At 46.8% G+C, this 26533-nt stretch overlaps 2 protein-coding genes across 4 annotated transcripts in view; one reads left to right on the forward strand and one right to left on the reverse strand.

Moving 5' to 3' along the window:
* The window catches only part of IPPK (inositol-pentakisphosphate 2-kinase), a 45122-nt gene that overhangs the window by 15393 nt on the left and 3196 nt on the right, over positions 1–26533 (forward strand). For both annotated transcript variants that reach the window (XR_005831884.1, XM_040620379.1), the window contains exons 7-12: positions 5689–5747; positions 6098–6170; positions 9219–9498; positions 11149–11299; positions 11866–11968; positions 26396–26475. Coding sequence is in view for 1 of the 2 variants with exons in the window: in XM_040620379.1 (XP_040476313.1) it covers positions 5689–5747; positions 6098–6170; positions 9219–9498; positions 11149–11299; positions 11866–11968; positions 26396–26475 (746 nt within the window). In the remaining variant the exon portion in view is untranslated. The remainder of the gene's footprint in view (positions 1–5688; positions 5748–6097; positions 6171–9218; positions 9499–11148; positions 11300–11865; positions 11969–26395; positions 26476–26533) is intronic.
* The window catches only part of LOC103663166 (centromere protein P), a 248300-nt gene continuing 241340 nt past the window's right edge, over positions 19574–26533 (reverse strand). The window contains exon 9 of one of the 2 annotated variants that reach the window (XM_040620381.1): positions 19574–20530. In XM_040620381.1, coding sequence (XP_040476315.1) covers positions 20507–20530 — 24 coding nt within the window. In that variant the 3' untranslated portion in view covers positions 19574–20506. The other variant, XM_040620382.1, reaches the window with a different exon arrangement.

Below are 26533 nucleotides of genomic sequence, written 5' to 3' on the forward strand. Positions count from 1 at the left end.
CGTTACTTTGGGTAGTACTGCCGTCTTAACAGTATTACGAGTTACAATCCATGAACACAGGCCGTCTTTCCACTTACTTACGACTTTGAAAATATCTTTCAGCAACATTTATAGCCTTCAGGGTGCAAGTCTTTTACCACTTTGGTTAAAATTTATTTCTAGATATTCTTTCAGGATATTGTAAATATGATTATAAATGCAATTACTTCTTTAATTTTCTTCTCAGACTGTTTATTGCTGGCATATAGAAACACAGCTAAATTTTTTTGAAGATTTTATCCACTAGAGAGAGAGAGAGAGAGAGAGAACGAGCGGAGGGAGGGGCAGTGTGAGAGCGAGAAGCAGAGTCCCCGCTGAGCTCAGTCCCAGGACCTTGCCGTCTTGACCGAGCAGAAGGTAACCGACGGAGCCCCCTAGGCACCCAACACAGCTGACTTTTGTATGTTGGTCTTGTATCCTGCAGCTTTGCGGCTTTCTTGTAGATTCTTTGGAATTTTCTACATACAGGATCATGCCATCTGTGAATAGAGTTTTCTTTCTTCCCTCAAGAAACCAGCTGGGCGTTCTGATGGGATCCACGAATTGCAAATCAATCTGGGAGGTGTCACCACCTTAACGGGATTCGTGTTCTGTGGACACAGGGTGTTTTTCCATTTATGCAGGATTTTAATCTCGTTCAGCGCTATCTTACAGTTTTCAGTGTGTCAGTCTTATACTTCTTCTGTTAAATTTATCCCTAAGTTTTATTATTTTGGATGCTGTTTTAAGTGGTATTTTTCTTTTCATTTTCAGGTTGTTTATTACATAGAAATATAATTGATTTTTTAAATATATATTTTTAGTTGTGGTGAAACACACATAACAAAACTTACCATCTTAACCATTAAGTTACGTTGTTGTGCAACCGTCAGCACCATCCAGCTCCAGAACTTCTCCTCAGCCCAGCCTGAAACTCTGTCCACGTAAACACTCCACACTGAGCTTTCCTCAGCTCCCGGCAGCCGCCAGCCTCGTTGCTGCCTCCGTGATTTCACTGCCATCGTTCCTCACAGAAATGGAGTTATGCAGGATTTGTATTTCACTTATGTTCTCAGGGTTCATCCATGTTGTGAAGTATGTCAGAATTTCCTTCCTTTTTAAGACTAATAGGCTGTTGACTATATAGACCCCATTTTTAATCCATTTATCCAGTGACAGACGCTGGGTTGCTTCTGTCTTTTGGCTTTTGTGAATAATGCTCCTGTGAACACGGGTGTGCAGGTATCTCTGAGATTCCACTTTCAGTTCTCCTGACTGTATGCCCAGAAGTAGGGTTGTTGGTCTTACGGGAACTGTTGTTAATTATCAGGAGCCACCATACTGTTTTCCACAGCACCTGGGCCATGTCACGTTCCTTCCCGGGACGTGAAAGTCCCACTTGCCCACACCCTTACCAACACTTGCTAGTTTGTTTTCTAACGGGCGTGAGGTGAGAAATGCAGTTGTTTTTTTGTACATTGATATCCTGTCACCCTTGATGAACCTGCTTCTTTGCTGTATTTTTTTTGTTTTTTTGGTTGTGGTAGTTTTTTAGGATTTTCTGTATACGTGATCAGATCACTTGCAAATAAGGATAATTTTACTTCGTTCTTTCCGATCTGGGTGTCCTTTGTTTTTCTTCCCTAACTGCTCTGGCTAGAACTTGCAGTACAGGGACACCTGGATGGCTCAGTCCCTTAAGCGTCTGCCTTCAGCTCAGGTCGTGATCCCAGGGTCCTGGGATCGAGTCCTGCATCAGGCTCCTTGCTCAGCGGGGAGCCCGCTTCTCCCTCTGCCTGCCGCTCCCCCTGCTTGGGCTCGCTCGCTCTCTGACAAATAAATAAAGCGTTAAAAAAAAAAAAAACTTGCAGTACAATATTGTGTACAAGCAAGAGTGGACACCCTTATCTTGTTCCTGATCTTAGGCGGACGTTGTCAGTTTTTCATCACAGAGTGTAATGTCACCATGAGCTGGTCATAGATGTTCTTTTTGAGTTTTTTGTTTTTCTTAATTATGAAAGACTATTAGATTTTGTCCTACATCTATGGAGATGGTCCTGAGGTGCTTTCCTATCAGTGTGGTCAGTACATTGATTTTCATATGTTGAACCACCCTTGTATTTCTGGGATAAATCCCACTTTATTATAGGTGTATAAACCCTTAAATATGCTGCTAAATGTGGTTAGTTTTTATTGTTTTTATTGAAGGTTTTTTCTTAAGACATACTGGCCTGCAGTAATCTTTTCTAGTGATGTTTTGTTTGGTTTTGGTACCAGGGTGATAACTGGCTTCATAGAGTAAGTTAGGAAGTGTTTCCTTCTCTCCCCTCTAATTTTTTGGGAGACCTTGAGTATTGGTTCTTCTTTAGTCATTTGGTAGAATTACCTAGTGAAGTCACCTGGTCCTGGGGTTTCCTTTGTCAGAAGATTTTTGATTACTGAGTCAGTCTTTTATCATTATTCTGTTCAGATTTTCTGTTTGTTCTTGACTCAGTTTTGGTAGTTGTGTGTTTCTAAGAGTTTATGCATTTTGTCTAATTTGTTGGTTCATAATATTCCTCTAAAATTCTTCTTTATTTCTGCAAGGTTGGTAGTAACATCCTTTCTTTCTTTTCTTGTTTCAGTCGTTTTTCTTGATCTAGCCAAAGGATTGTAATAATTGTTGATCTTTTCAAAGAAACAACGAACGTACGGTTTGTTCTTCATTTTTCTCCCTGTGCCTCATTCCATCTGTTTCTGCATTAATCTTTACTATTTCCTTCCTCTGTCTGCACTGGATTTAGGGTGCCTTACTTTTCTAGTTTGTTAGTGTATAAACATAGGTTATTGATTTGAGATTTTTCTTCTTTTTTATATAGGTGTTTATAAGTATAAATTTCCATGTAATCCCTGCTCTCTCTGCCTGCCATAAAGTTTGGTATGTTGTATTTTCATTCTGTCTCAGTTTTCTGATTTCCCTGTTGATTTCTTCTTTGACTCATTGATGATGAGGAATGTGTTTAGATTTCTCATATTTGTGAGTTTCTGTCTTTTTTTTTTTTTTTTTTTTGCTATTGATTTCTAATTTCATTTCACTCATGTTTGGAGAATATTTGTATGACTTCATGTCTCCTTGGGAATGTTCCATGTTTGCTTGATCAGAACGTGTGTTCCGCTCTTGCTGGGTGCAGGCTGTCTAGATGCTTGTTAGGTCTGGTTGGTTTAGAGTGTGGTTCAAGTCTTTTGTTGTTAATTTTCTGTCTAGTCACTCATTAATTTAACCTCTTAAGCTAAACAGTCTAGCTCAGTTAATACGAGTTTACAAAAGCTCTGCTCCTTGTGGCTTTGTTGACTTCCCCTTCACAAATTAATCTTTGTACACAGTATGCTTGTCAATACAGATGCTTGACGACTGCCTTATGCCATGGGGCGGACATTCTGTCTTTAAAGGGGTTGGGATCAAAAAATTACAAACAGAGTGTATTTATATTGTCTTTCATGTTTACCTACCTGTGTAGTTCCTTTAGTGCTGTGCTCTTTATTTCTTCACATGGATTCCAGTCACTGTCTAGGGCCGTTTCATTTCAGCCTGAAGGGTTCCCTTTAGTATTTCTTGTAGGGCAGGTTAGCTAACAACAATTTTTTTAAGTTATTGTTTATCTGGCAGTGTCTTAATCACTCCTTCATTTTAAAGGGTAGTTTTATAGATGAAAAACTCTTGGTTGACACTTTTTCAGCACTGAGATTTTCCTGAATGCCTTCGACCAGTAAGTATTTGCTGAGGGGCTCTGTGTGCACACAGGGCCCGCCGTCAACACTCAGCATGGCAGCTGCAACTCTGCTTAGCCTGCACTTCCTCAGAACCTCAGAGCAGCAGAAGGTGGGGGCCTTTTAAGGTCCTTCCAGAGCCTTGTAGGTGCCCAGGTTATGCTGGAGCTTTCCAAAGCCCTGTGTATATCTCATTCCTCAGCTTTTTCTTTTTTAGCTCTAGGTTAGCCTAATTGTTTGCCACAACTTTTCTGTTACTGAACTGTTATCCACTCTCTCAGGTATCCATGAGTTGAACAGTGACCTGTGCTAGTTTTCACAAATGCCCCTTGGGAAAATGCCCCTTTTGCACTTGGTGAGCTCTGAGTCGGGTGACGAAGATGGGAAATCAAGGGATAGGTCACATAATGACCATTCTTTGGGAACGAAGGTTTGGAGAAACTTCTGGAGCCCCCTCTGGAGGCTGCCAGGCTTCTGTTTTCACCAGGATTAGGGTTGTTGGTTTTTAAGGTTTCCCTGGAACTAGAGAGAGGGGTGGGAACAGAGCATTAAAAATGCCACAAAGCTCAGTGTTCCTAGAGTTGGCCATTTTTCTTGAGTAAATGCTCCCCAGATTGTTGCAAGCCTTTGGTTAATTTTCAGAATTCTGAAAGTTTTGATTCTGACAGTTTGCCGGTTTTCTCATTGCCCTCATGGAGGAGAGAATTTCCAGAGGACTTTACTCCACTTTTGCTGACTCACCCCGTCTTTTCTTTGTGCTGTTGAGACTTTCTAGGCTGTTAGGGAAAAGAAGGTGTGCGAGCCGTTCCCTTTAGGAGAAGGTCTTCATTGTCACCATTCACTCACCATTCACTTGATGGATTTTTTAAGAGCTGGTTTTTACTATGAAGCAGTGCCTGCTGATTTAACTGATAAAATACGGACGGTCTCCGAGGGAACCCGTGTTGTCGGGTGGCACACCCTCGCAGACTTGTCTGTGCCGCACAGACACACGTCACCGAGTGGGAATGAGATGGTGCCTCGGCCACGTGTACCCTGGCGTGTGCTTGCACCTGCATGGACACATACACTTTCATAAAGCAAATACGGATCTCGCCATAAGTAGTTGCTCTGCTGATTGCTGTTTTCACTTAACTAATCTTTGAGGGTTGTTCGTTGTGTACCCTCAAAGGCTTTTTCAACGTGTATTTGGATATATGCACATATGGAGGCACGCTTTTTTTTTTTTTGAAGCAAAGTAACATCATTTCCACTTAGCAACTTTTTTCCTTGAATAAATGTTGGTGATTTTTCATTTTGCCTCTTTCTGTAAGTAGCTGGATATCATTTATTCATTCCTTCATTAGCGCGTGGCCTTCTCCGTCCAGGCCCATGAGAGCAGATGCCCCGTGAAGTTGTTTCCAGACCTCACTATTACAGTCAGGCTGCAGTGAACATCCTTGACCTCGTGACTCCTCATGGATTTGCCAAGTCAGGGGATACCCACGTTTAAAATTTGATGGAAACCAGCAAGTTGACTTTCAGAAGGTTGTGCCAATTTATCTTCTCCCCCAAAACGTGAAATTACTTGTTAGCCACACCCTCCTCTTCCTGACAATTACAATTGTAAAGATTTGTTGATCTGATTACCAGAATTTAGCTGTGTCATTTTGTGAGACTGTGTGCTGCTGGCTGCAGAAAGAGGCAGCTTTTGCTGTGTCATTTTGAAAAGGTCCTGGCTGCCAGCTTCTCTGCTCGTATGGAGGGCTGGGCTGGCAGCCCCGAGGCTCAGAGGAGGGCTGAGGGTTCCAGGGGTTGGAGTCAAGCCCCGGCCCCCACTAGTGATGATGTGCCCCTGGAGGTGCTGCCCTCGTCATCTCAGGGGAGCATTGGCCGCGAACTGCCCTCTCCGGTCATTTATAGCACACGGTGCTTTCTTCACAGGTGGCAACCGGAAAGTGGAAGCAGATAAGTAAATACTGTCCCCTCGACCTCTACTCAGGGTAAGAGGGTACTTCTCCTTTGTCCTTTGTGCTGCCTTTCGTGGGGGTGGGGGTGCGGGGGGAGGGAGGCCACTCACCGGCTGGTAGTCAGGGTCCTGGGCAGAGCCCAGGATTCTTGCCTGGGGTCAGCTCAGCTGTGGGAGGCAGTGGCTGGGGAGCAGAGGGGGGTTGGGGGCAGTGATGGGGGTCCTCCCTGAGAAAGGCTGGGGGCCTATGGCTCCTTAGCCCCCAGAGCCCGAAGCCTCCAAGCAGCTCTCACAGGCACATCCGCTGAGTCCAGTCCCCTGAGCCACAGGCGGGTGAAAGCAAACGCTGCTTGTCATTCTATCGATAGTGTCTTTTCCTTTTAGAAATAAGCAGAGAATGCACTTTGCCTTGAAGAGCTTATTACAGGAAGCTCAGAATAACTTAAAAATATTTAAGGTAAGAGTTGCTTCTCTTTGGTGGCACTTCTGTGGAGGGGCCAGTGGGTGTCTACACTGGGCTGGGCGAACCCCCGGAACTTTGGTCCTGGCAGATGAGGGTGCCTGGGCTGGGGCTGCCTTGGCACAAAGTCCTTTGGTCCTTTTTCCAAGCCTCGTTCCACAGGCGTGGCATCCTGTGACCCCTAGAGTGTGGGACGTTAGCTCCTGGACCACTGGGCGGCCTTGGCTCCCTGGATGCATGCACACAGCCCGCTTCTGGTTCTGGGACAGGATGGCCTTGACTCCATCGGACTGTGTCCCAGGGGCCCTTCTGTGCGTCTCTGAGAGAGCGGCCACACCTGCACCTTTGTTCGCAGTTGATGGAGGGAACGTGTAATTCCCAGATCTTGTCAGCGAGCGAGTTCTCAGAGCCCCGTGGCTCTCATCATGCCGTCCTGGCCGGGGGGTGGGGGGGTGGGGGTGGGGGCGGGTTCTGCACAGGGAGCGTTCGCCATCGGCTCCGGCACCTTCCGCTCCTTCTCTGCCACCTGCCGGCCCCCTGACCCGGCTTCCCGAGACTCTGTGGTTGCCTGCCGGCAGGAGTCAAAGTCTCCACAGAGGAGAGGCGGTGAAGGGAGCAGGGCTGGCCCAGCGCTGGAGGAGGGCTCAGTGTGGCCTGTGCTGGAATGTGTCTGCTTGGATCTCCCTGGCCATCTCCTTTCCCGTCACCCCTGCCCCGGGTGCGTCCCCTTAGACGTTTCGTGTGAGGGAGAGTCTGCAGCGCGGTCCAGGCCTGCGAGCACTGCATCTGTGTGGAGAAACAGGGCTGTTGTATGCTGACAGCCCTGGGCCCTCTGTGTCCTGCCCCGGCCGGACGCCGCGGCTCTGCACACGGGTGTCGCTCAGAGTGAGCTGGGGACGGTGGGCGGGGAGCCTCTTCTTGACTTGCTTTCCCCCATCCGGCTCAGAAATCTGGTCAGAGTGAATAGACTTGAGCCTGTCTGCCTCCACCTCCCCAAATCTAGAAAAAGGGCTTCTTTCACAGTCCGTTTTTATTTTTAATTGTTATAAAGACTGTAGGGATTTTATATTTAAACCCTAAGGATACATTCTCTTTCATCCGGGGGCTGGTTTGGAACCTTCAGTGAGGAGGGCGGCTTGCCCAGCAGATCCTTTGCTGACTGCCTGCTCTGGGGCCGGGGCCTGGAGCCGGGATGAAGAGAAGTGACCCAGGAGGGCTTTTCGAAACACCGTCTGGAGCGACAGAGCGCGTTCCTGCGCTTGCCGTTGCCGCTCGAGCCGGGCTTTGGTTCCCAAGGTCAGGTGTGGGCTGTTTCCCGGGCCGTGGCTGGTGCCGCCACCATCCGCCGTGGGAGCCTCTTCCCTGTGTGCCCGAGTGTTCCGCACACACTCCACAGCTGTGGCTGTGTCCACCCCAACACTGGACACTTGTGGGGGACATGGCGCCTTGTCATGGAGCCTGGGACAATGGCACTCCACTGATGTCACATTCATCTGTACTTGTGTGGATTTTAGACACGGGGGAGAAGAGGCTTCTGCTGCCCAGCAGTCACTCAGTGGCTCACAGGCCTGGAGGAGGGCAGCTTCGTGGGCCGCGGCGGCTCCTGCACAGACCACAGGCCCAGCCCTGGCCCCGTCTCTTGGTGGCAGCCCAGTGCCCGGTTTTGCTTAGCGCTTCGCCTTGGTCTCCTTCCCCACCGGGAGCTCCTGCTTGCCCTTTGCCTGGCATACCTTCTTCCTGCTGTAAGGCCATCTCAAGGGTCAGTTGTCTCACGATGGCTTCCCCGGGTCCTGTGGCCAGCAGTGACCTCAGTTGTGTGCCTCTTGCTCCAACACGTGACAGGAGACACCCCAGGAGGTGTCATGCACACTCCCGCATCCCAGGACCCGGATGAGGGATGAATGCCCAGTCCACACCTCGTGGGCTGAATTGATTCTCATGTGCCACCTGGGGACAGGACAGTGACCGTCCTCCTCTGTGTTATCCACCTCTGCGTAACAGCCACACACCGGCTCTCACGGTTTCCGTGGCCTGGAATTGAGCAGCATAGCTGGCTCTGGGTCCCTCTTGGGGTCGTGTCCTCTGTGACATCTTGACTGGGGCCTGAGGCCGGGCTCAGGCGTGGGCAGGACGCCCTGGTTCCTTGCAGAGGGCGGTGGGGGGGCTCCAGGGGCTGCGCAGCATGGCCACGTGGCTTAAGAAGAGGCGTGAGAGGGAAGCCAAAGCATCTTTCATAATGTGGTCTTGTCAGCGATGTGCTGTTGCTCCTGCTGCACGGGGGGAGGGGGCTACAGGATGTGAGTGTCAGGGGACCACTGGGGACTGTCTGGAGGCTGCTGACCACACCATCTCTCAGATGAGGGAACCAGGGGACAAGGAGTCGGTCACTCCCCTGTGGCTGGGTACTGCTCAGGCGTGCGGGGATCAGGGTCCCTCGGGTCACAGGGTCAGCCCACTGGGCGGCCCTGCTCACAGCCCTGGGGATGTTGGTGCCATGGGAGTGTCTTTGCTAGATTTGGTATTAAAAGGCAGGATGGCCTTGGGGATGAAACGGTCCACGCTGGTGACACGGGCAGTCTTGCGTGCCCCGGCAGGAGGTGTGGCCCAGCCTGTTGCAGGGGACAAGGTCCCCGAGATGCAGGTGGCCCACAGACACCCACACTGGCCAAGAAGTTTGCCTGCTCAGGGTCAGACTGACACTGTGTCCCTCAGGAGAACGGGTGTCACATGGCTTCTCGGATAACAGGCTGGGGGTTTGGGGGTTTGGGCTTTGGGCCGCGTTCTCCTGAGGGTTTGTGTTTTAGGCCAGGACCGGTCTTTGGTTTTTGAGAACATTTGTTCTATTCCATGTCCTAGTGGGATTTGCCTCTTGGCCAGTGACACGGTGCGTGGGGTGCTTTTTCTTGGGGGGCCACAGTGTTCAGGGGCCCCAGACGGAGACAGATGTCAGGTGTCAAGTGCTTCTGCTGCTCAGTGGGCAGAGACAAAGGTGTTCTGCCCCCAGCCCGTGGAGCTGACATTTCCCTGTCTCCCCCCCGCCTGAAGAATGGTGAGCTGATCTACGGCTGCACAGATGCCCGTAGCCCCGTGGCCGACTGGAACGAGCTCGCACACCACCTGAAGCCCTTCTTCTTCCCTTCCAATGGCCTGGCCGGCGGGCCCCACTGCACAAGGGCTGTGATCCGGGAGCTGGTGCGTGTCATCACGCGGGTGCTGCTGAGTGGCTCGGACAAGGGCCGGGCGGGTGCCCTGAGGCGGGGGCCTGGGCCCCGGGGCCCTCGTGTCTGTGAAGCCAGCCCTTTCGGCAGGAGCCTGCGGCGCCAAGGTAGGCCATGCTGGGCGTGGGGGGCGGGGGGGGGGGCAGAGTGGCGTGACCTGCCAGGGTCCTGCCTGGCCTCACGGAGCTCTTGCGGGAGCAGCCTGGGCCTTGTCCGGGCTCCCCACAGCTGGCCTCCCTGCCTCCCAACCCTGCTGGGGAGACTCCCTGCCTCACCTTTTATCTGGGCTGTAGGGTTTTCCTCTAAAACACCGCCCCCCACGTCTGTGTGTCCTCCATAGTTTGCCAAGCGCTTTCCTTGTGCCTCCGTCTCGTCGGCATGGCGACCCTGTGGGGTAGTTTCTCCCCAGCAGGTGGATAGCTGAGGCTCGGAAGGCTGGAGTCCCACAGCTCTGGGCCCTTTGAGGTGGGGTGGCCCCCGCCCCTCCCATTTGCCAGTGGGCTGGCTGTGACTCAGTGGGTGTCCCCGCTTTGAGGCAGCCTGGCGGCAGCAGGTTTGAGTTTTCACCTTGCGTGTTCCCAGGCTCCTCAATTGTCCCTTGGCCGTCTGCTGGTGGGCTCCACGCCACACGTAGGCCTCTGCCACGTGGGGCTGATGAGAAGGACCCAGATCATGCCTGTTTCGGGCTGAAGGCCCTGCTGCATGGCTCCTAGTGCTGCTGTGTTTGCCGAGTGGATGCCCGGGCACGGCAGATCACCCGTCGTCTGCCCCTCATGCCAAATTTTTCTTAGCACAAATGAATTTTGAGTCTTTTTTTCTTGAAAAAGTGATACCTGATCATTTCAGAAAATTGTGGTAGAATTATGCCCATGTTGGGGCCCTTAAGTAGATGACAGAATGTGTCTGGAAGGACACAGATGGGTGCTGAGCGCCACTGGCACCTGGGACTTTGCTTCCAGGCCTTCCCTAGACACACAGGCTGACATAAGTGTGACCCACGGGGTGTGCAATCTAGGACGACAAATCGTGTTCCACACGCTACTTTGTCATCTGGTGTTTTTGCCTAATAACCAAATATGTATCAGCAGTTGTATTTTTTGAATTTCTGTTGACCATGAGGTAGGTATTCCACTGTTGGCACAGCCTGTAATTTCAGCAGATCCCCCCGGCCGGGTCTGTGTGTTTTCACCGTCTCATGTGGCTGAGCATGTCCTGCCAGCAGTGGGAGGTCAGAGGTCAGAGTGTCTGTACTGAGCACGGCTACCCCCTTCAAGGGTGAGAGATGGGCCGGGTCCCTGTCTTCCCAGCCCGCACAGCGCCTGGCGCACGGCCGGGACCCGTGGACGCTTGTGTCTGGAACGGACTTTGTGCCCACACTGACTCTGTGATGACCGCTCCCTGCTGCGGGTTTGTCAGCGGCGGCTTGGACTGCTGTCCTGCGCAGCCACCCATCCGTCAGCATGGGCTGTGGCTCTGGGCTCTGCGGTCTCCCAGATTCGGGGACATCAGTGTAGTCATTTTACATGTCTGTGCCTGGCTAATTCAGAGCGAGAGCCATGTCTGCACGGAGGTCTGGGCTGTTGGGAGGGGCGAAGGGCCTTTGAGAGGGAGCAGCACAGAGCGGGACGCGGGTCCCCTGCCTGTCTTTGGCGCCTGGCCCTGTGCCCCAGCAGCTCCGTGAGGCAGGGTGTGGCCCGTGTCCAGGCTTTCTTCAGTCCTTGACAGTAAACCTCTTGTTTTCCCGATGTTCTTGGTAGGAAAAAACAGCCCGGAGTGCTCGGGGTTACCGAAGGGCTGTCTTCTGTACAAAACCCTCCAGGTGCAGATGTTGGACCTGCTGGACATCGAAGGCCTCTACCCTCTGTACCGGCGGGTTGAGCGGTACCTGGAGGAGTTTCCTGAGGAGAGGTGAGGCCCAGGCCTTTGGCCCCCCTGCCCCTACTAGGCAGAGTGGGCCCAGAGTATTCCTGAGGGCAAGACGGGGCTGGGGGAAGGGGGTCACCCCAGTGGGAGGACTACCCATCCAGCCGCAGCCACTCCCAGGCGGTCTGTGAAGGAGGAGCGGGGCTGGCTGGCTGGTGGCCCCGTCCTGTGTTGGCTGAGCCTGCAGGGGGCAGTGCAGCTCCACAGCTGGCCGGCCGCTCCCGCCCCACCGGCCAGCCATGCCGGGACGGAGGTCTCTGGGGTCTCCGCCGCAGGCTTGTGGCCAGGTTGACCTGGACTCCTCCATCCCCTCTCCGCTCACTAGCGTCTCTGACCTGGATGCCATTTGTCATAAACAGGAGGCAGCCCAGGCTCCCTGGCTCTGCTCTTACACGCTTCGTCTAAAATTGCTTCTTCAGAACAAAGCTTACTGTTGGGAAGAGGTGGATCTTTGAGATGTTTAAAGGCAGATGTGTGATTGTTAACAGTTTGTCTAAAAACTGTTTCCAGGCAGCTTTGCTATCCTGTTTTTTTTGTGCTTTCTCTTTCAGAAAAACGTTGCAAATAGACGGGCCTTATGATGAAGCGTTTTACCAGAAGCTGCTTGATCTTTCCACTGAGGACGATGGGACAGTGGCCTTTGCACTGACAAAGGTGGGCAGACCCTTCTGGAAACACTGTGTGCTCTGTAGGCTCTTAACACTAACTTGGGGCTTTCCTAAGACATGTCATTTTTCATTACCTGTCCCTCGGGCTTAAAGCAGAAAAATTGGGGAGTTAAAAAAAAATGGCTGTTTTCCTCGGGTGGCCCAGGCAGGTGGTGACCCGGAACCTTAGCTAAATCCTCCCGGTGGCTTGGGCCCACCCGGAGGCCCTCTCCCACCTGTGTGCTGGGGGCCCGACCCCGCCCGTGGCTGTGTGTGGGAGGCTCCCCCAGGCCTGGCCCTGCTTTGAGGGAATTCAGAGGCTCACTGGACTTGGATAGCAAAAAGACAACATCTTTCACTAATCTCTGACTGAAATTCGGCGTTTCCTCCATTGTGAATGTGGCAACAACCACTGTCGGGTCAGCAGGACCCCCGACTTTGCCACTGAGAGAACCAGACCTGTTCGTTTCTCATGGTAGTGGCTACAGACACCTCACGTTACCTTTAGTCGTCACTCCTGAGGTTTTGTGGTGCAGGACTGTGTCACACACTGCTTTAAAAAATACTCTGGTATTTGATATAGTCATCCTGCTATTTATCTCCTGCATTTAAAAATCTTATTCTGAGAGAGATCCATAGGTTTCACTGCGCTCTCAGTTTTGCTGAACGCTAACACAGTGAGGGAGCCTCTAGCGGGAATGAGGGGCAGAGGGGGGCACACGGCCGAGTGGCCGTCTGTGTGTGCAGGCTGGCAGCTGCTCCGGAGCCCTTGGCTCACCTGTCCTGGTCCCCACCTTGAGTCTGGTCCCCACTTGGCTTTGGCTGCTCCCTCTCCTACAGCTGGCACAGTGTCGAGGAGGAGGATGGGGGAGGTCGTGGGGGATGCCCTGAGGTGCTCGGGGTGGGGAGAGATCCGAACGTGCAGTCTTTGCACCAGAATCTCCCGTGTTGGCTACAACTTGGGTGCGCCGATTTAGGGTTAGGTAATGGCACTGCTGTTTTCAAGAGAAGCAGTAGAAGAGTTTTTTGGTTTTTGTTTTTTTTAAAAATACGCTTCTCTATTTTTCAAAATTGCTACCAGATAAACATAGATTACTTTTCTACTTCGGTTTTTAACATCATATGTAAACATAATCTTATGGTAAGAGACTCAGGCAGTCACTCCACCTACCCGAATGGCGAAGCTGAGCACCACATGGCCCAGTGCTGGGATGGTGCTGGCTGCTGGCGCAGAGAAGTGGGTCCCTCATCCGTGCTGGGGGCAGGTGGGAAGCCACTTGGGGAAGCAGTGGCGGCTTCTCACAAAACTAAACCTGCACGTCCCCTACGAGCTGGCCTCTCACGCCTGGGCACGTGTCACAGAGAAGGGAATGCTCTTGCTCACAAGGTAAGTGTCCACCAGCAGGTGGCCCACGGCAGGTTACATTGGTGGCAGGGCTGAGCAACAGATGACCTGGCTGAATCTCCAGGGAGCTGTGCAGGGTAACAAAACCAGTCCCAGAAGGTCACACACTAAGACGGTTTGTATGACATTCTTGAAATGAGAGAGCTGAGTGATGGCCGTGGTTTGGGGAGGTGGAAGGAAGGTGGATGTGGCTGTGAAAGGTCAACGCGAGGTGTCCTTGTGGTGGGTGCGCTCTGTGTCTTACTGCGGTGGTGGCTGCGTGGACATACCTGTGACCACACTCGTGCACGTGCACACACACAGACTAGAATCAGATCATGGCGTGTATCCGTGTCACTGTACAGTTTTTGCAAGATGTTGTCATTGGGGGAGGCTCGGTAAAGGGTTCTCAGGAGCTCTGCGTTATTCCTGACACCTCCACGTGAACCTGCAGTTACTTCAGAAACAACCTGATGAAAAAGATTCAGGCCGTGAGCGTACCGTATGAGGCCGTGTTCGTGCCCAAAGCACACGTCCACGGTTAGCAGGGCGTCTTTCCAGACCCCCTCTCTCACACACACTGTCTGGGGGACGCCCGCGCTACATGCATCGCTCACCAGCACACGCGTAGCGGAATGCGGCCTGAGGTCTCTGTGTGGGACTGTGAGGGTCTACCTCTCTGTTAGGGAGTTAGGCTCTGCGGGTTGGAATCTGAAGAGGAAGGCTGTGAAGGGAAGTGGTGGAGCAGGTGAGAACATTCTGAGGCTACAGACTTAATTCTTTCAAGAACTTGCCGAGCCTCATGCCTCTGAGGAAATGAGAGAGAAGGGACTACTGCCTTTATTTCGAGGCTCAGGAAACCGCAGCCCAGAGAGACCCTCGCTCTCTGTTGTGTAGAATTCCACAGCAGGAGTCAACACACTTGTTCTGGAAAGGGCCAGAGAGTAGATGCTTTAGACTTTGCGGGCCAGCTGGCCTCTGTTACACCTGCTCGGCGTGCCCCTGTAGTTCAGCGTGAGCTATAGACAAACCTAAAGGAGTGCAGCTGTGTTCTAGTAACACTTTATAAAACCAGGTGGGGAGCTGGATTTGGTCCCCGGCCTGTAGTTTCCCGACCTCTGTTTACTTGTCAGTGTTTTTTTTTTTCCCCCCAAGATTTTATTTATTTGAGAGAGCGCGAGCGGAGGGGTGGGTGGGGACGGATGGACAAGGAGAAGCAGACTGTGCAGGGAGCCCGACACGGGCCTCTATCCCAGGATACCTGCGCCGAAGGCAGACGCTCAACCGACTGGGCCACACAGGCGCACCCAGCTGTCAGTTTTTGTATTCCATTCTTCGCTCTGTTGGTTTGGAAGTTGCACATTCTCTTTCTATCCCTGCAGTGGCTTGTGCAGTCTGACCGTGCACGTTTGAAGTCTGATGTTAATCAGCGACTTCACCTGCCCTACCGCACAGACACACAGCACAAGTAACCGGGGCTGTTTCGGTCGTTTCTCCCACCTCTCCCACCTTTCACGCAGCTGTTGTCTGGTATTCTCCTTGTCTTGCTCTTTTCTAAAACTGCAGTTCAAGGTATCGCTTACCCATATCTTTGCCCAACGTTCTTGTATCTCTGATCTTTCCTGTTTCCCTTTTTTCTATAACGGGCTTATTGAGATAGAACTTACCATACAAATTGCCTGTTTAAAGTGTATAACCCAGTGATTTTCACCAATTTCAGAACATTTGCATCACCTCTGAAAGAAATCCCACCCCCTTTTGCTGTCATCCCCTCCTCTCCCCACCCGCCAGCCCGAAGCAACCGTGAGGCCCCTGTCTGTCTCTGTGGCTGTGCCCCCTGCAGACCCTGCATGTAATCGCACTCATTCAGTGCCTGGTCAGTTAGGGGTGGCCGCCTTCGCTCACCATGTTCTCAGGGGTCATCTGCATGGTAGCATCATCACGTGTCCACGCTTGATTCCTTTTTTATAGCTGAAGAATGTTCTGCACATACGTTACATTGTATCGCGCATTACCGATGGACATTTTGGCTGAGATGAGTGGTACTGCTGTAAATACCGTGTACAGGTTGTTGTGTGCACGTTTTTACTTTTCTTGGGTATATACCTAGGAGTGGAATTGCTGGGTCAAACGGTAACTTATGTGTAATTTTATCAGGATCTGACCGTTCCGCAGTGGCTGTCCCGTTACGTTCCCGCCAGCAATGTGTGCGGGTTCCAACCTCGCCATATTTTCAACGACACTTGTTATTTATCCTCTTGCTTTTAGCCGTCCTGCTGGGTGCGAAGTGGTGTCTTGTTGTGACCTACATTTCCCAGGAGACAGAGCGTTCTTTCGTGTGCTTGTTGCCTGTTTGTGTACCTTCTTTGGAGAAATACCTAGTAGATCCTGTGCCCACTTTTAAATGATGTAATTTGTCTTGTTGAGCTGTGAGAAGTCTGTGTGTTGTGGGAAGTGGGCCCTTATCAGATGATATGTAAATAATTTTCTTTCATTCTATTTTTTTTTTTTTACTTTCTGAAAATGCCCTTTGATGCAAAAATGTTTTTGATTTTGATGAGGTTTAATTTATCCATTTTTTCTTGTATTCATGCTTTTGGTGTCCTATCTAAGAATCCATTGCTAAATTCAAACTCATGAATATTTTCCTGTTTTCTTCCAAGAGTTTTATGGTTTTATCTCTTACCCTTAGTTCTTTGAGCCGTTCTGAGTTACTTAGTGTATATGACTTGAGGTAGGGTTCCAGCTTCATTCTTTACATGTGGATGTCCAGTTGTCCCAGCCCCATTTGCTGAAAAGACTATTTTTTAAACCCCACTGAATGATCTTAGCATCCCTGTTCAAGTCAGTGGCTAGTAGACGTATGGGTTTATTTCTGAATGCTCAGTGGTGTTCCTTTGGTCTATATGTTTATATTTATACCGGAACCCTGTCTTGCTTACTGCTGCTTTGTAGGAGTTTTGAAATCGGGAAGTGTAAGTTGTCCAACTTCGCTATTCTAAGATTGTTTTTGCTATTTGGAGCCCATTGTGATTACATGTAAATCTCAGAATCAGCTTGCTAATTTCTACAAAGCAGCCAGCTGGGATTGTGGAGAATCTGTAGAACACTTTAGCTGGAATAGCCATCTTTACAGTAGTAAGTCTTTCAGTTTGTTAACATGGGATGCTTTTCTTCTTTCTTTCTTTCTTTCTTTTTTTTTTTTTTTAAAGATTTTATTTATTTATTTGACAGAGGCAGCGAGAGAGGGAACACAAGCAGGGGGAGTGGGAGAGGGAGAAGCAGGCTTCCCGCTGAGCAGGGAGCCCGACACGGGGCTCGATCCCAGAACGCTGGGATCACGACCCAAGCCAAAGGCAGACGCTTAACGACTGAGCCACTCAGGTGCCCCAACATGGGATGCTTTTCAGTTTATTTAGACCTTTGGTTTTCTTTGAACAGTCATTTTTAGTTTTCAGCATGTGCATTTTGTACTTTAAGTTTATTCCTGAATGTTTTATTGTTTTTGATGTTGTAAATGTATTATTTTTCTTAATTGTTTTCCAGTTGATTGGTACAAGTGTATAGAAATTAGTTTTTGTATATTGATCTTGTAGCTTGCAGCCTTGTTGAATTCCTTTATTAGCTCTAACAGAGTTTTAGTCGAGTCCTTAGAATTCTCTCTATACCAGATCATCTGTGAATAGAGAGAGTTTTCTTCCTTTCCAAAGTGGATGCCTTTTATGTCTTTTTCTTGCATAGCTGCTCTAGCTAGAATCTTTAGTACAGTGTGGGATAGATGTTCCAAGAACAGACATCCCGGATTTGTTCCTGGTCTTTTTGGGACAGTGTTCAGTCTTCCATCATTATGTATGATGTTAGCTGTGGGTTTTTCGTAGATATCCTTTATCAGGTTGAAGAAGGTCGCTGCTTTTCCTAATTTGTTGAATGCTTTTATCAAGAAGGGATGTTGGAGTTTATCAAATGTCTTTTCTGCAGCAATTGAGATTATCATTTCTTTGCTTTTTTGTAGATATGGAATATTACATTCCTTTGTTTTTAGATGTTAAAACCAACCTCGCATTCCTCGTATAAATTGGACTTGGTCATGGCGTATGACCCTTCATATACGTTGCTACACTCAGTTTCCTGTCATATGGTTGATGATTATCGTGTTCATATTTGTAAGAGATACTGGTCCATAGTTTGCATTTTTTATGTCTTTTTTGGTTTTGGTATTAGGTAATACTGGCATTATCAATTAGCTAGGAAATGTTCCAGGCTCTTACTTTTTATGGAGGGTTTTAAGAAGAATTGATGTTAATTATTATTTAAATATTTGATACAACTCAATAGTGAAGCCATCTGGGCCTGCACTTTTCTTTGTAATTAGTGTTTTGATGCCCAGTTTAGTCTCTTTATTTGTTACAGGCCTGATGATATTGTCTATTTCTTCTTGGGTCAGTTTCGATAGTTTGTGTCTTTTTAGGAGTTTGTCTATTTCATCTAAGTTGTCTAATTTATTGGCCTACAATTGTTTATAGTTTTCCTTTTCTTCAAGTAAACCCTTTAGAAATTACATTAGTAACTTAGAGTCTTTTTGAAAATTCTACATCCTGTTTACCTGAGCATGTTTACATTTTTCTACAGTATTGAAAGGTAATTTTTTCTGTGTACGAATAAGGGGTTCACTGTTTTTCTCCTAGCATTAAACCATTCAGTGTAACATCATCTGACTGTGGATGTGGCTGCTGAGAGGTCTAACTGCCCTTTCTCAGGAGGAGAGTTTTTTCTCTGCCTGCTTTTAAGAGCTTCTCTTTCTCTCTCGTTATTGGGCATTGTGATTAGGTGTGGCGTGCTTTGTGTTTATCTGATTTCATATACATATGCTGTGCTTCCCCTATTTGTGGATTTATATCTTCTGTTAGTTCTGAAAATTCTCAGCTATTTTCTCTTCACATATTTTTTGTTCTCCATTTTCCTATTCTCTTCTTCTGAGACTCTAATTAGATATAGAGCAAACCTCATTTTATCTTCCTCATGTCATAACTGTACTTCCCTATTTTTCATCTTTTTGTCTCTTTGTACTACATTCTGGGTATTTCTTCAGTTCTGCCTTCCCATTCATGGATTCTTTCTTCACCTGTGTCTAATCTACTAGTTTATTTATTCATCAAGTTTTCCATTTCAGTAGTTTATATTTTTTATTTCTCAGAGTTCTGTTTGGTTCATTTCCACATCTGCTTGGTATTTTTGATAGTTCCTTCTTGCTTGCCCAATTTTAAATTTCATCTTTTAGTTCTTTAAACAATGTATGAAGTTATTTTATATTCTTTATCTGGTATCACATACATAATAAAATCTTAGAGGTAAAAAAATTCCTTGTTATTTTGGTGATTCAGCCCTGTGATGTCTGCTTGGGTTTTTAATGGTCCATGATTGTGAGCTCCTATGTTTGGTCTTTAGCCTGTGGGAATCCTGGGGACCTAAATAGGGGATGCTTTCCTCCAGAGAAGATACAGATTCTTGGCTTATGGGAGAAATCTCAGTTTGGACCCTGTACTCTTGTGGCTTATTTTTAGAAACAGTGCTTCCACTGACATCTGCCTATAGAACAGCTCAGCCTTCTCATTTGCTCCTTGCTCAAAACCCGAGTTTTGGCTTTTTTCGAGGTGAGTGGTGAGAAGAGGGGATTGAGTTAGTGATTTCCCTAACCTTCTCCAAGCCCCACAGTGCACTGAAAGTTATGTTAACAGGGGTTTAGTTGTTTTGTAGGAGGGCCCTTGGAAGTCCTCCATACTCCCTGAAAGTCTCATTTCTCTTTAGTATGTTCATATCATGGTCATTTATTTGGGTGGTGTTTTTAATTTGTTACTGTAAAAACTGTTGACACCTCATTTTTATACTCTAATCTTAGTGCATGTAGGCATATCTGAAGGTAGATTATTGGAAGTAAAATTGCTAGATTGACAAATTCTGTCAGTATTGTCCTTCCAAAAAGATGTTGCCAATTTACGTTCCTTCTTGCAACAATTGAGGGCCCTTTTCCTCCATGCCCCCCAAAACACTATATATTACCAGTATTTAGAATTTTAATTTTCTAAGTTTTTTTTTTAAATTTGTTTTTTAAAGATTTTATTTATTTGATACAGAGACAGCCAGTGAGAGAGGGAACACAAGCAGGGGGAGTGGGAGAGGAAGAAGCAGGCTCCCAGCAGAGCAGGGAGCCGGATGCAGGGATCAATCCCAGGACCCTGGGAACACGCCCTGAGCCAAAGGCAGACGCTTAACGACCCAGGCACCCCCTTAATTTTCTAAGCTTTTATTCTCAACCATTTGTGAGATACAGCACATACAGAAAAAGTACACAGAAAAAAAATGTACCGCCCAGTGATTTGTCACAAAGCAAACTCTTGTGGAATTACCAGTTAGGTCTGGATGTAGAATCCTGGCAGCCAAACATAATTCCTGTCATTTCCCTGCCAGTTATTCCTCTTTCTTTTCTCCCCAGAGTTAAATATTGTGCTGATTTATATTCTTATAGTTTGGTTTGTTTTGCTTCTTAACTTTATATATGGAGTCCTGTCTTTTTTAAGAAGAGAAAACAACTCTATAGGTTAGTCACGTTATTGCGTGCATTTCCATACTTGGATTGCTTTACAGCCGTCCGTTGAATAGATGTACCACAATTTATCCGTTTACTGTTGATAGACATTTGGGTTGTTCCCTGTTTTGGGCTGTTAGGAATAAAGCTGTTGTAAACACTCTTATGCAGATCTCTTGGTGAACATGTCACACATTGCTCTTGGATATTCCTAGGAGTGGAATTTCTGGGCCAGAGATATGAGCATATTAGCTTTAGGAGACACTGCAAAACAGTTGCCTACTTAAATTCCCTACAGCTGGCTAGCGCAGTGCCCCTTGCTCCTCATCCTCTCTACCATTTGGTTGTGGGTCTTTTAATTTTAGCCATTCTGGTGACTGTGTGGTGGCTTATTGTGGTGATGAGATTAAGCACCTTTCCATATGTTTATAGGCCATCTGGTGGTTTCTTTTGTGTAAAGTCTCTTGCCCAGTTTTTGTAGGGTTGTCTCACTGATTTGAGGGTTCTTCATGTATTCTGGATTGCAGCCTGTTGTCAGATGCACGGGCTACTGGTGTGTCCTTCCACTCTGTAGCTTGCTACTTTACTCTCTCAGTGGAGTCCTTTTAAGAAAGGAAGTTCATAATTTTAAGATAGTTTAATTTACATCTTTTTCCTTTTTATTAAGAAGTCTTATCTATTTTAGAGACCTTTATTGTTTGCCTATCACATTTGGTAGGTATGGCATGAGGTACGGTTTTATTTTATTTTCAAATGGAATTGTCCCAGAATCACAGGAATTATCCTGATCACTAGAGAGTCAAAACAAGCCATGATACCCAGTAGAGCAAATCCTTCTACCTTCTTCAAGATTGTCTTTTTCCTTGGCTCTTCTTGACCTTTGCTTGTGTACATAAATCTTAGAATCAACTTGTTCAGTTCTATGAGGAAAAGCAATAACCTGTTAGGATTTTGATTGGTTTGGCACTAAAATGACAATAGGAATTGACAGGTATACAATATTGAGTCTTCCAACATGGGCATTTCTATTATTTTAGGTGTTATTTAAAAACTAATAAAAACAGGGGTGCCTCGGGGTGCCTGGGTGGCTCAGTCGGTTAAGCCTCTGCCTTCAGCACCAGTCATGATCCCTGGGTCCTGGGATTGAGCCCCACATCGGGCTCCCTGCTCAGTGGGGAGGCTGTTTCTCTCTCTTTCCCTGCCCTCTACCCTGCTTGTGCTTTCTCTCCCCCCTTTCTCTCTCCCAAATAAATAAACTTTATTAAAAAAAACAAAACAAAAAACAAAACAGGGGCGCCTGGGTGGTTCAGTTGGTTAAGCATCTGCCATCAGCTTGGGTCACGATCTCAGGGTCTTGGGATGGAGTCCCGCATTGGGTTCCCTGCTCACCAGGGAGTCTGCTTCTCCCTTCCCCTCTGCCCCTCCCCACTGCTCGTGCAAGCACACTCTCAGTCTCTCTCAAATCTTAAAACTAATAAAAACATTTTAGGGTTTTCTTTAGAGGTCTTAGATTTTATTAGATTTATTCCCAGATACTTGGTGGTTTTGGATATAAATGGTATCTTTTAAAATACTTCATTTCAGCAGCACCAGGGTGGCTTAGTTGGTTAAGTGTCTGACTCTTGGTTTGGGCTCAGGTCACGATCTCAGGGTCCTTGGGATGGAGACCCGCACTGGGCTTCCTGCTCAGCAGGGAGTCTGCTTGTCCCTGTCCCTCTCCCTTGCCCCTCCTTGCATTTGTGCAAGTGCTCTGTCTCTCAAATAAAATAAATCTAAAAAAGTTTCATTTTAAAGTGTTTGTCTTGGATATATAGGAATGCAATTGATTTTTCTATTTGACTTTTTATATGTCAACCTTGCTAAACTCACTGATTCTATTTTTTTAAAGATTTATTTGAGAGAGAGAGCATGGGAGGGGCAGTGGGAGAGGGAGAAGCAGACTCTCCACCTAGTGGGAAGCCTGATGTGGGACCTGAGCCAAAGTCAGCCCCTTAGCCAACTGAGCCACCCAGGTGCCCCAAACTCCTGATTCTAACTATTCACTTACAGCTTTTGGATTTTTGTTGTATGGAATCATATTGTCTATGAATTTGATTGTTTGCTTTCTAGTCCTTATGCCTTTTACTGATTTTGTTTTGCTTAACTGCATAAAGTTAACTTATGACCGTGGGAATTCCGGTCTTGTTCCCATTCTCAGAGAAACCATTTTACCACTAAGTAAGTTGTTTGCTGTAGGTTTTTTGGGGAGTTTATTTATTTTTTAAATAACTTAAAAATTAAGGATGTTCCATTCTATTCCTAACTTGTTAAGTTTTTCTCGGGAGCAGATGTTGAATTTTATCAACGCCTTTTCTGTTTCTCTTGGATGATCATGTGACTTTTCTCCTATTTTCTGTTAATGTGGTTAACTGTACAGTTTTTACAGTGATTTCTTATTTTTACATATTTGGTTTGCTAATATTTTGTTTAGGGTTTCTTTTGCATATGTTTGTGAGTGATGTGAGTTTTTTCTAATGTCATTGTTAGGTCTTGGTATCAGGGTATGCCTGCCTCATAAAACATTGGAAGAATGTTTGCTCATTTTCTGGTTCTCTGGAAGAGGGGAAGTAAGAATTGTATTATTTTTTCCTTAAATGTTTTGTAGAACCACAGGTGAAACCATCTGGGCCCATAATTGCCTTTGAAGAAAAATTTTAAATTAGGATCTCAATTTCAGATTTTCTTTTTTTATCAATTTTAGTAAACACATTTTTCTAGAAATTTCTTTCATCTAAAATTTTCAAAATTTTTGTATATAGTTTTTGATATTATCTTTTAATATCCTTTAAGATCCGAAAATGCACTTTCATTCCTGATGTCTGAATATGTTTTCTTTCTTAATCCATCCCACAGTTTGTCATTTTTGTTAGTTTTATGAAAAATTAGGATCCTTTAGTGTACTATATGATTCTTTCCTATTTCAGTAATTTCTGGTTTTTTTCCTTTCTTCTTCGGATAACTTGTTCTTCCTGTAACTTCTGATACGCTTATCTAAATAAGTTTTGTACTTTTTTTCCCCAAATGTGTATTTAACATTTTTTTGTAAACATGGCTTTAGCTCCATTCCACAAGCTGTATTTTCAACACCATTCATTTAAAATATATGCTGTGATTACTATTAAGATTTCTCCTTTGACCCACGTAAGTATTTAGAAGGGAATTAATTACCAAACACATGGAGATTCTCATTACCTTTTTTTTGATTACGAGCAACATTGCATTTATGGTCCGAGAACACAGTCCATATGGTCTTTTGAAATTTGTTGAGATTGGCTTTTGATCATTTGAAATGTATTGTGATTTGCTTTATAGATCAATTTGTTTGAAAAATGCTTCTGTGCATACTTGAAAAAAGATGTCTTCTCAAATTATTGGGTGCAGAGTTTTATATCTTCCCATTAAGTCAGATAATTGTGTTCAGATCTTCTATAACCTTATTTTACTGTCTGCTTCTTTCGTAAGAAGGATGTTTTGAAATTTTACATAATAATTATGGAATTTTCTGTTATTTATTTTGAAGCTATATTGTCAGGTGCCTTAAATTTGGAATTGTTAAACCTTCCTGCTCAAATTTTTCACTTGCAACTTTCAACTTAAAGTTTCCTTTGTCTGATACCAGTCTAACACCTGTAGGTTCTTTTGGTTAATATTTGCACTGCATATCTTTTTCTGTTCTTTTGTTTTTAATCTGTGTCTTTGCATTTAAAGTAGGGTTTGGCTTTCTATCCTTTCTGATGTTTTGTGGACGTATACTTGGGTTTAATCCTTTACCACCTATTTTATTAGGTTTCTTTTCCTCTGCTCTTTTAGAATCTTTTGGGTTATTTTTTTGTATTTCCATTTCCCCACTCTGCTGGAAGTTAAAGAGTCTTTTGCTTTTCTCTTAGTGGTTTTCCTAACCTTTGCAGTAAGCAGTTGACTTATGAAAGTCTGATGTCTAGTACCTTCACTCTCTTTTTGGACAGCGCAAAATTCTTAGAGTATATTTTACTCTCGTCCTGACTTAAATCCTATTGCTGTGTATTCTGTTGTTTTAAACTCAAGGAGATGTTATTACCATTTTATACGATCGGTGTCCTTTTACCCATTACCCACAGATGCTTCTCTTGGGTTGTTCTTCCTTCTGCCCTGCACCCCGGAGCCTGTATCTAGAATGATCCTGTTGTCTGAAGAATACCTTTTAACGTTTCCTTTGTGTTGGTCTGCTGGTGACTCATTCTTAAGTGTTTGGTGATGTGTATAACTGATTGTGTTTTTTCGGAGTCATTCTTGAGTCTGTGGCTTGATGTCTTTCCTCCCTTTTGGAAAATATTTGGCCTTAACAGCTTCAGATTTGATTTCTGCCCATTTCCTTGGTATTTTCCAGCTGTCTAACTTTCCATGCTTCATTCTGGATATTTTTACTTGGACCTATCTTCCATTGTAGCAAAACTGTCTCTTGAATTCTTAATATTGATTTTTGTATTTTTTCAGTTCTAGAATTTACATATGGTTTATTTTTATAGCCTCCAGCTCTCCTCTCAAGTTCTTGATTTGTCTTTTATTCTTTGAACAGAGCAGCATGTCTGTCTGGTACCTGCAGTAGTTGGAGTCCGTGTGTGTCTCTGCTGACCTGGGGCTGGGGTTTCTTGCAGGTTTTCCCTGCTGTCATGTTTGTCGTACCTGGATATTTTAACTTGTGTATCAATCACTATATTTTACAATTATTTTAGAAATAATGCAAGGGCTAGGGTAATGTTTTCTTCCAGAGAGGACCTTGGGTTTGCTTCTGCTGGGGGTCAAAGAAGCCCTATCAAGTTGGGGTCCTCTGACCCCAGTTTTGGTGACTGATCTCTCTGAAGCAGGGCTGCAGGTCCTGGAAGGCTGCCAGCTGTGGCTTCCTCAGTCTCAAGGTGCAGCTTTGGGTGCTAACCTGAAGAGAAGGTTCACACGGTTACTGTCCCCATAGCCCTGGAGGTTGGTGAGAATACCTCTCGGCCGACGCTCCCAAATTGTCAACCCTGTCTCAGGGCAGAAAAGACCCAAATGTCTGTCTTCCCCCCACTGGTCCAGCCACTCTCCCTGCTCCTGTTCACACTGCCTTGTAGCAGACGGTTTTGGTATTTTGTCCAGCTTTCTCTGGTGGACCTCTGCAGTCAAATTGGCCCCCGATTATACATTACTCGAAGTGAGTCTGGCCCTCCCATTTTGTATCTGATTTTATGTGTAGTTTTGTGCATCTAATGAGTGAAAAATGTTTGATGTAATTTGCATTTCCTTGATGAGTAGTAAGATTTGGTATCTTTTCATATGTTTATTGGCTGTTTTCTTTTGTCTCTTTATTGGGTCCCACACCTTCTTTGGGAAGTATCCTCTTCCAAATGGATCTGGCACTTGATGCCTTGGTGCTGGTCTGCGATTGCTGCCGATCTGTCTTCCACATTGCTGTTAGGACGGTGTTGTGTAGACACTTTTCATCTTTGGGAATTCAGATCTGTCATTCTTTTCTGGCTTGTCTTGTATACTTTTTTATGTTTATGTATTTTGTGAAACACCTGATTTCTTAGCCAAATGAACCGAGTGTAGAAGAAGTTTTGCAAGCCCCGAAAGAGCCACTAGCCGGCCTGAGGTGGTTGTGCACAGGGGAAGGTGGGAACTGGACGTTTCCTCGGGGTGGGACTCAGAGGGAAGGGCTACAGGGAACGTGAGACTGATCTGTCAGCACATGATGTTGAGGCCAGTGACGACCTGTAAGGCCCATTTCCTTTTTTGTAATTAGTTTATTTTTGTAAAAGTGAGAGCTATTCAATCTGAAAAATTCAAGTAATAATGTGAAACGTCGAGGAGGGGGGGGATGCTCCAGACTCTACACCGAGGTGATGCTTTCTAGAACCTCTCTGTATGTCTGATGTGCAGGGGGGCGCACAGGGCCTCACGAGCTGGGTCCCCCGGAGCACGCTGGTTTGCACGGGCAGTCCTGGTGGATGTGGTGGCGGGCTGGTGCGTGCACGTGTTCAAGCCCAGTGTCGAGAGCAGCCCTGCCATCGCAGGGCAGTGCTGAGCAGGCCGGCTGTGGGTCCCTCTGGGGGTGAGGTGAGTTCACACAGAGCCTGGCAATCCTCCGTCTGCAGTGTCATTCGTGGTGGTGGCTTGACCCGAGCTGGCCTCACTGGGCATGTGTAGAGTGAATCTGGCCCAGCACCATCAGGCCCGGTAGCCCAGGTAGCAAACTTCCAAGCTGGCAGACTGGCTGCCTTGCTGAAGACAAGCTGTGTCCTAGTGTTTGGAGTCGGGGTCCACATGCTACTTTCAGTGAGAGGTCAGGGCGGGTGGGCAGAGCTGGCCTGGGGCTTCCTCACTCACCTCTGGGTCTGTAGCCAGTTCCTGGACCGTGCCGGGTGCTTGTGGTGGGGGTGTGGTCCTGGAGCTGACCTCTTCGTCCCCCATAGGTTCAGCAGTACCGGGTGGCCATGACTGCGAAGGACTGTTCTATCATGATCGCACTCTCCCCCTGTCTGCAGGATGCAAGGTGAGCTGCCTGCTGTGCGTTCCGTGTCCGTGTCCCTGTAGTTAGAGCGTCCTGGCAG

Source organism: Ursus maritimus, unplaced genomic scaffold, assembly GCF_017311325.1.
Source record: "Ursus maritimus isolate PB19 unplaced genomic scaffold, ASM1731132v1 scaffold_34, whole genome shotgun sequence".
Lineage (NCBI taxonomy): Eukaryota > Metazoa > Chordata > Mammalia > Carnivora > Ursidae > Ursus > Ursus maritimus.